General features: G+C 38.9%; 1 protein-coding gene across 3 annotated transcripts in view; it reads right to left on the bottom strand.

The window, feature by feature from the left end:
• LOC132145468 (protein CBFA2T1) overlaps positions 1 to 9,538 on the bottom strand; it is a 56,460-nt gene extending 46,922 nt beyond the window's left edge. For all 3 annotated transcript variants that reach the window (XM_059556530.1, XM_059556529.1, XM_059556528.1), the window contains exon 1: positions 9,111 to 9,538. In XM_059556530.1, coding sequence (XP_059412513.1) covers positions 9,111 to 9,138 — 28 coding nt within the window. In that variant the 5' untranslated portion in view covers positions 9,139 to 9,538. The remainder of the gene's footprint in view (positions 1 to 9,110) is intronic.
• Between the last annotated feature and the right edge of the window lie 279 nt (positions 9,539 to 9,817).

Below are 9,817 nucleotides of genomic sequence, written 5' to 3' on the forward strand. Positions count from 1 at the left end.
CATTATATTTGATTCCAGTGCAGCTGTGAATTATTATGTGGACAATTTAATACTGCCAAAGAGGAAATAGCAGATTAAGATCATATCTTTGCATCACTGCCAAAGTGTGCGCATGTTCCTGAGCCCAGAGCCTCAGAGCACGGGATGGGTTCATTACAGACACATCTCCTTTCATGCTCCAAACAAGACGGCTGGAAGATGTCTTTCTCGCTTTCTGTGTTGGTAAGGTACACGGGGAGGTGCAGACAGGGCTGTGCTTGAAGGGATGAACCATTCACGTTTCACTCATGCAGCCCCGAATGTCCTGTGAGCCAGTCATTTGTCCAGTCACCGGGGGAACATTAAAACCAGACCAAAATAATTCTTTACAGTTATGGAAAAAGTGAAGAGAAGAAGAAAAACAGGCACATGCACACATCTTTCCCCTAAAAAGTTATTACATTTTGTGAATGGTATGGAGTAATGGCAAGCATATGTGGCGCTGCATTCGGAGCAGTAGTCAAGGCTAGGCTAATCGTGCTAGCAGGACTGGGAACCCTTGACACATGATACTTGTTACTGAAGTATTACTGAAGCTTACAAAACCAGATGTTGATAAAGACACATTAAGACAGATGGGGGAACAATTACTGGCACACACAACTGTCCTGAAACAACTTAAAACATTTCTGACCTTATAAGGCAAGATGGATTTATATGCACTGCCATATTATTGCTCCATGAGACCCCTTCCCATTGGGAGAGGGGTCTCAATTTTGCCATAGCTGCGCCACTCGCCGCAACATGCAACTATTTAAAACACTGGCACTGAAGTGTATTTTGAAAGGAATAAATCAGAGAGAGACCACAGTGAAGTGAAATACCACATAATGCCATTCCAATCCATATGTAGCCTTATATATGCTTGGATACATTGTTCAGAAACTTTTCTGCCAAACTGAAAATCACCAAAGATCCCATTTCTTTGGGACTTATGCAAACTCATGCAATTAAGTCTTAAAGTCAACATAAAATGACATATGCATCATAAAATTTCCCAACCAAAAACTGCAAAAACTAATTTGGGTGGGACTCAAACAATGCCTAAATTGCTTCTAATGGTTAAAATGATCCAACAGCCAACATGGCCGTGGTGATGTCGGCAGAAAATATGCACGGATGAATCACATTAAAACCAGGAATATCCAGAAACCCAAATCCAAAAACAATGCAATGCATTAGACTTTTTTTATTTATTTATTTATCCACATCAGTCAGTAACAAGTTAATCTTTAAAACAGTAATAATTTAGACTGTTAAATGTAATCTTAAGCAAGTCTTAAAAGGGATATTAGTTTCTTGTACTAAACATTACAATGTTGTGATGCAGCGTTTAAAATGATTGATTTTAGTTTTTAGTGCATTTCTTTCAATTTATTTACACATAATAATAGAGAATTCTAATATCAGCCATAACATGAAAATAATCGTCAAGAGTATTTCATATTGGAGCATCCTTAATACAAATGTCTCCAAATTGTTTTTGCAGGCAGAATCTCAGGTCCTTAGAGGCTGAGCCACTCACATAAAGGTTAATTATACCCAAATTAAAGTGGTACGGATCAATGCCCTTCTCTCCCGACCCCCTCAACTCAGACCCTATTGATCCAAAAAGATCCACTCCACAATACCACACACAAGTCACGTAATAACCATGAGTGCTACATCACTTTGCTGGACTTGATCTGCTTTGTTGATCTTCTTCAGTATGTTCTTTTGGAGGGGTCTGAAACCTGACTGGCATGTCGAAGGTCTGCGGCAGCCGAGGCCACTGCCCATCTGTGGGTTCATTCTGTGGTCATGTGCGTGCGGTGGAGCCATGCTGCTAATGGCGGAAGTCCTGAGTGACCAGGAATGGCTCCTGGCAGGATGAATTCCTTCCCAGCTGTTAAAAAAAACATGCTCACATCCATACAGCCATAAACAGGATCTGAGACAAGGTTCATTCCCTTTTCACGGTTTCTACGAAGTCTGCATATGAGAGTCTTATCAGAGGAACCGCGTTTGTCAGGAAATGTCCAGCGGTACTTCCTTAGCTGCCGAAATTCAGAGCATTATGTTTAAATAAGCGCTTGAGTAATCAATGCATTATCGTCTTGTTTTATGATGTTTCATATATTGTTATATTTTGACTTTTGTGTTAAAACGGCTCTATTAGTCTTTCCAATAGTGATGATGGTAACATGGGGAGATAATGTCAAGTAATTCAGCGCAATTCTCCATTCGTTCTGCAGCTACAAACACTTTTAATGCGCCAGGGGTGCCCCCTCCATTCATGGCTAACAAAAGCTTAGATGCAATGGACGTTTAACAAAATGACTCTTTTATGCAAAGCCGCATTGAAAACGAAGAGGTTCATCCACCCGGGCGCATGCTCCTCTTTACCTGCTCCCCCACGCTCTGTCTTCCTCTACTTCTACACTTCAGCTCCCTTTTATGAATCACCTCTTCTAGAAATAATTGACACGGAGCATTTATCTCGAAGGCACCTGCTGATCATTCAACTACAACACAATCTTCTAGTGTGCTACACCACAGAGCTATTGTCCCACCACAGTGTCTGTGACACTAACTGCCAACAACAGGAAAGCCCAAACTATAGCCTCAATACAATTTGGACTAATCAAGAGACAAGAAAACACACACACACAAATTATTTTCGAAAAAGTCTGTATACTGAAGCTATTGAATACCAGGTGTTATTTTCTCTAGCGGTGTAAGAATCTATAGACATTATAATGAATGCACACCATATGGCATTGTGAGCTTTGGAAAATCACTGCGTTACACAATTGCATACTACCTTATTTTTCATTTATTCAGACCGTCGAGCAGTGAGTACAATTTTACCGATCCGTCTTGTTCTCGCCGTCTTTCTGCTTGCTTGCTCTCTGCTTTCTCGGGAGCTCTAATTGACTGAGCGTGTCAATATGTGTAGTGAACACACAAGGGGTCTACTGTCTCTGCCTATTGATCCATAGCTCTTGAAGGAGTTGAGCCTCTAGGCTCAAAACAAATCTTAATTACACTCCTCTTTACTGGGCCACAATGGCTGCAATCGAGTGGGTGCCCTTTTCATAAATACATATCAGAATCCATAAATCAAAATTAATGGGCGTGAGCGGCCCATGAATCAAACATTAGTGACTGAACAGATACGGCCGACAGATTCCCACTCTGATGCCATAAATTACATAAAAAGGTAGTGCTTAATGCATTTGTGCTCCATGTAAACTGAGAGTACAGTGATAGCTGGAAGCAGGGCTGGTTATCGATACAGATTTCCCAATTCAATAAGATTTGATTCGATTCAAATTTCAATTTGATTCAGATTAATTTGGATGCATTTCAGGTATAATGCATTTTGCTTTACAAAAGTCCAGAACGTTTCCTCTGTTTCGAATCCTTTGTTTATCTCAAGTGTCATTTAATGTGAGTCTATTTCTGCACCGATTCCAAGAACCATTATTAATTTCCTGACAAAATCATTGACCAAAACCGTTGAATAAGCAATTTTTTGATGACATATTTTGACTGTGTCAGTGTCTTTTTCATGCACACAATGTAAATAAGCTACAATAGGTAAACATGTCAACAATGTGGAAGCACTTCACCATAACCAAAAATAATGGTAGATAATCAATATGTAAAATTTGTTGTCTGAAATATTGAGACGGTTCTTTGCCAAAAAACTTTACTACAACTGGTTTAATTTATCACCTTAAAACATAAAGAATTCAATTACCCAAATGTAATTATTAAAACTTTATTTTCAAGATTTTTGGCCCAAAATATGCTTGGTTTCTATGCTTCAGTAAGAAAATCATTTGGTGCATTACTATGAATCATATCTTTCAGTTTACATCAAGAAAAAATAATCAAATTAATTAAAGGTACACTGTAATCAATCAAATGAAAACTTTTTTTTTTCTGGTGGGCACTTTATTAATTATTATACACATTATTAATTATTCCAGGCATTATTACATGGTTATTTAATATATAAAGGTTTTTTTTTTTTTTAAATCCAGCGAAATAACTCGATATGAAATGAACAAATATAAGATCCGGTCATACTGCCCACCCCTAGCTATAAGCTAGGATAAATGTCACTGAAAGGATGTTTCTGACATCTTTTTGGCAGTTTGTCACCCTTTTTTATGGAGAAGCTTTATAGACTTCCTGCCAGAGCTGAGTCCATCCCTTAGCAATTGTTACCTCATAAAAAGAAGTAAACCCTAATGAAGCCATTACACAGTCCATATTCTCCATCAATCATGCCTTTACACTGATATGCCAAAGCGTAATGTTGGTCATGTGCCATTCTCACCTTCTCCTTGGCAAAAGCAGCCCCTGAATCCACAGACAAAACTCAATTACAGATAACAATGTGCTAATCTCTGTTCCCACAGAGCAGAGACTCGGTCTGGAGCGAGATAGCGATGCCGCGAGCTGAAACACAGGCCAGATACAGACTGTATGACAGACCCTGTGTGTTTTTTTGTCTTCTTCACTCCTTCCTGCTAAAGTCACGCTCCCCTGGACCCCCACCCCCCCAACATATACACACTCCTCCTGACACCTTCACCACCCTGAATTTTTTACCCTTTTACAGCTAATCTTTAAATGTAAATTCTGTGACGGGAAAATAGAGGAGGCGCAAGATAACAGGTTACATCTTCACTCCTGCGCCGCTATCATCTTCTGCATCGCTGAAAAGCACCTATTCAATAAGATTACCTTCTGGCAGAGTGCACGGCGACACACCGCGGCTTTGTATTCATTAAACACACATCCTCGGCTTATCTGAAATATAAAGGGGCTTGTCAGGATGGCACATTGTGTGTGTGTCTAAGGGGAAGGCAATGTGCATTAGGGCGATTACAATATCAGCCTGGTCCAGATGGAGGCAGGAAAATAAACAGAGGGGGAGAGAGAGAGAGAGAGACAGAGACAGAGACAGAAGACAGAGCGGTAGTTTAGCATGCGCGTGACTGCATGTGAGTGCGGCTGATGGATGTGAGTGAATAAGACGACGTGTTGGAATAAGAGAGGAAGGGAGAGAAAGAGAAGTTAATTGGCAAGTGAATTTTGGATTAACAGAGAGAGACAGTGAAAGAGACAGAGAGAAAGGAAGACAGATAGTGAGCAAGGCTGGGCGGCCTGGACACCTGTCAGCTGGAGCAGCGGTTTGTTTAGTTAACCCCAGTCTGGACCACAATGATGGCTCTGGTTAAAAAAAAAAACATTTTCAAGTTAAAATCCTTCTGTTCTTTTAAGCCATCAGAAATGGATTATTAAGTTTACAATATCAATATTCATGAATTTCAAGAATTAGTTTTGACCTGATCAGAAATATCTGACTTTAAATATTTTATATTGAAATAAAATTCTCTATTTTAAATTCTCCACTCTTTATTGTTAAACTCAATCAATATAATAAATAAATAATAATAAAATAAAATAAATATACAAAAATGTAATACCTAAGTTTGTTTTGTACAAACTGTATCAGCTAAAAAAGCCCCTTGTAAATTCTTACACATCCCCCTTTGACTTTATATTGCCTCATTATATTGTACTCTCCAGCCCTACGATACAATAAAGACCACTCATCCTCTTCTCCCACATTATACTTTCATGCTTTATGAAATCCAATAACCACACGCTAAATTCCCCTCGTTGAAAAATTTGTAGCCATTATGCCCCCTATCGATCCGAAGTACGGATTCTGGGAGCTGAGGGCCGCCTCAATCATTCATGGCCTGCCCTCCATAGAGACTCACGTCGAGTCAAATCTACAGCCCTCGCAAATAAGGGTCCTTTCTCCCCTCTAACAAAGCCCAACATCTCAGGTCGCTTATTTACAGCCACAGATTGAGTGTGTCAGCAAGTCCAACAGTAGCCCTCAATGAATATAAAGAGTCTCATACATGATATAGCTCAAAAGAAAGAGAAGCGAGTGAAATAACGCTAATGCATTTTGGGAATGTTTCCCTTAAGAGCTGAAACATTAAGACTGCATATAATGCACTTGGCTTATGTCGCGTAACTGAACTCGCTCGTTTTTCTTCCCTTTTGTTATTACAATTTTTATTCATCCAGAGAAATTATATGGTCTGTCAGCTTAGACCTTTTTGCACACATACCGGTTGCTCGCTGCAAAATGTACTGCATGTGTTTCTGTATCCTTATGCTCAAAGAGCATTTTTTTGATTTAAACATGCATGAAAGAGAAATTGTGAAGCAACGAGACATGCTGCATATTTGTACAAGTGTCTGGTGAGAATGTCTGCCAGTTTATGTATGGGGTTAATGACATCACTAATGAAATGAGTTACTGCAATGATAACACGCTTGGCTTTCGGCCAGAACATCTGCTGTTCATCATTTAAAATACACATTAAGCACTTAACTACAAATGTTTTTACGCTGCTCTGCGTTTAAGGTAAATGAGAAGCACATTTATCAGTGGTGGAACACGCAATGCTCGTCTTTCATGAATGTGACAAAAAAACTAAAAAAGATTCACACTGACTGGTTAATTAATTTCTAGTGATGCACGGTGTATATTTATAGATCATCCTTAAAGAAAATATGTATAACATTTACATACAAGCGTAAACCAATATGAGTAAATATCTCTCGGACATACATAAAAATAATGGATGAGTATTTCCATATCTCTATCTCACACACAGTTGTGCGTGTGTGTTGGTGTGGACAGTCGAGTCATCTCTTCATTATGCTGTGGCAGAGTCTGGTTTCATGCGTTTGACCTGTGTGAGGCCAGTGGGAGTGAAGGAGAGGGGAACAGGTGTGAGGCAGGCAGACTGGTGGCTGTGCAGATGGCCTCAGCCAGAGGATGTTGCTGCCTGCTAATGCTGGCTCCAAACACACACACACACAGTGCTTATCACCCACCGAACCCTCACCTCCAGCTACTATACACTGTTTGCCTTTAATCAATGTACACTCACTACCTGCACTGTCCAATGGTCTCCAGTTCGAATCTCGTGTTGACAGGAGCAGTGAGCAAAGACCTTAATGAGGTGATGACCAATTCACAGTGGAGAGTGTCATAGTTACAGCAGTTATTGCTGCCTCTATTTTCAGAATCACAAAAATATAAGGGAATAACATATCTTTAAAAACCTGAACTGCATGACTATAAAAGTAAAATAAACCTCTTTTGGAAAATAAAATGTAAATCTACTTTAAGATGAGAATGCTCAAGATTACAAAACAACTCTGACTGATAGTTAAATGCAAAAATAAAAAGCATAAATTTGACATGAGCAACACAAGCTGTGAGAACAAACAAAATTTGTCGAGGGAACAGCAGTTCTTCAAAATCCCTTTGGGTTTTTTCTGCCTTAAATACACACGGGCTGCCACAGAGGGCAAGGAAAATAAAATTCTACCCTTTAATTTTCAACTTTTACCCATCCAACCTTTAAACTTTAAAGGCTCAACTCTTCAGTCAAGAGAGGATTTAAGCGCTGAGAGCAGACTATTCACATCATGATGGATTGAGAAGATGAGCTTGACAACTGTGGCAGGAGCAGCTTTTTAAAAAGCTGGCTAAGTCAAAATTGATAAGCACATCTTTTCAATCCATTGTGAAGTCACAGTTGTCAATACAGCTTCTCAATCAACTGTGATATCACAATTGGCAGACTCATTTTGTCAATGTTGTCAACAGATCAGTTCATCAAATTTGATATCACAATTGTTAAACACACCTTTGTGAAATCACACTTCTCAGATGCATCTTAATCCACAGTTGTCATGGATCTTCTTAAAGTATATATATCTGTTGTCAAAAAAAAAACTACTCTAAATTGTGATGTCACGAGTGTGACTGATTGTTCTGTCACAATTAAATATAGCTTTTTAATCCACTGTCATATCCCAGTTGTCAAACGCGTCCTCTAAAACGTTATTTATTAACATTTTATAAAGCACCTTTTAAATGCATCATGCTGTCACAATTTTCATCCTGTCTCACACCAGATGTTTACCTGTGCTTGCAATCAAACATTTGATTTGATCAAATTTGCAACGCGTGAGAAGCTCGCAGACTGGCCAACAACAATTCAAGCTTATTAGAGACCGTTAATGTGTTTATAGACGGAGGTGATATCACATTCGGCCAACAGATGACATGCTGATCGCCAGTTAATGTTGGTGGTTAATGGTTTAGGCTACTTCATATATTAGTATGAATGTTACGATGAATTAATGTAGAAATAAGTTAAATGTTTGTTATATTATTCTCATTGAATATAATATATTTAATAAGTATATTATATATTTGGAAAAAAAAATTACGAATTCTAAACAAATCTAGAAACGGCATTTAAATTCGTACATCAAGACCTAAGTTTTGTGTTTGGTTTGCAGAACTATAGAATATAAGATAAAGAATTTAAGGAGCACGTGAGATGAGAGACAAAACAAATCCATCTTCTTATAAAAATATATAACATTATAGTTAGCCTATATAAGTATTGCAATTTACAACGAGAATTAGGCTATACACTCTCTTACACAATATTTTGATTTAGTTACAGGGGAAACCCGATAAAAATATTTCAAAGCGATAAAGATGATATGAGATACGCCATAAAATCCATTAATGACCGTAACACGAAAGAAAGATTCTATGAGCGATGTTTTTCTTTGTTTACAAATAGAGGTAAATACGTACGACGTTAATTTTGTTAAAATCTATGGCAGCAAACCATTTCAGAAATGTAAGTGGCCATTTAAAATCATATGGGTAACGTCTAAAAAAATTAAATTTTTATGTATTATTATGTATTGTAGGTGATAGGCTACTCGCCTTACGTTGAGAATTACACTGAGCAATGTGGGCAATCCGAAAATATAACAGACAAATAACTGAATCATAGGACAGAAAAATAATGAAGTGTTTGTCATTTACCCAAATGTAAAATAAAGCACCGTAATAAATTTATCAAAAGTGGCTAAGGTGTACAGACGGGTAAGTATTCGTGTGAGGTGACGGGAAAATAGAGATAAAGCCAGTAACTGAGGCGACTTACACTGAAAAGAGGTAGAAATTCCCACCATGCGTAACGGCGTCGTGAAAGAAAAAATAATTTCCTGTCCTCGACTTCGGTTGATATATTAGTGATGTTTCTCAGTCTTAAACGTATACTTCCAAGATGAAGCAGAAAATGTGTCCGTCAAACTCCAGTGCACACAGCTCTAGAGACGCTCCGGTGTGCAGAAGCTCGACCTGGCGAGAGGATGATGCTGTGTGTGTGTCGAACTAAACGCATTTAATGCGCCGTTCTCCTTTAACTGTCCGAATACATAAACATGAAATACACAAAAACGTTCGATCCTAGTGTGCGACAAGAGTCAGAAATATCTGGAGAACAGCGAAGTAGTGTAGAAAACGGTTTCTTCCGAAGAGCCAATAACGCTTGCCCGACTGTGTGGAGAAGCTGTGGTCCTTTGCCTCTAGTCGGCGAGCTTCGGCGGGAAACCCAGGTGCAGAGCGGGCGGGGCTTTCTCTAGCGGTGGGCGGAGCCTGATACAACAGCCATTTGGACATAAATGTGCACAGGTTTATGGTATAAACTCCATACAGATTGGAAGAAATTAGATTGTATGAGAAACAAAGGGGATGATAACGATACGGTTTGTTGTGATATTTTGCTCTCTCTCTCTCTCTCTCTCTCTCTCTCTCTCTCTTTCTCTCTCTCTCTCTCTCTCTCTCTCTCTCTCTCTCTCACACACACAC

The sequence above is a fragment of the Carassius carassius genome, chromosome 8 (assembly GCF_963082965.1).
Source record: "Carassius carassius chromosome 8, fCarCar2.1, whole genome shotgun sequence".
In the NCBI taxonomy this organism is placed as follows: Eukaryota; Metazoa; Chordata; class Actinopteri; order Cypriniformes; family Cyprinidae; genus Carassius; species Carassius carassius.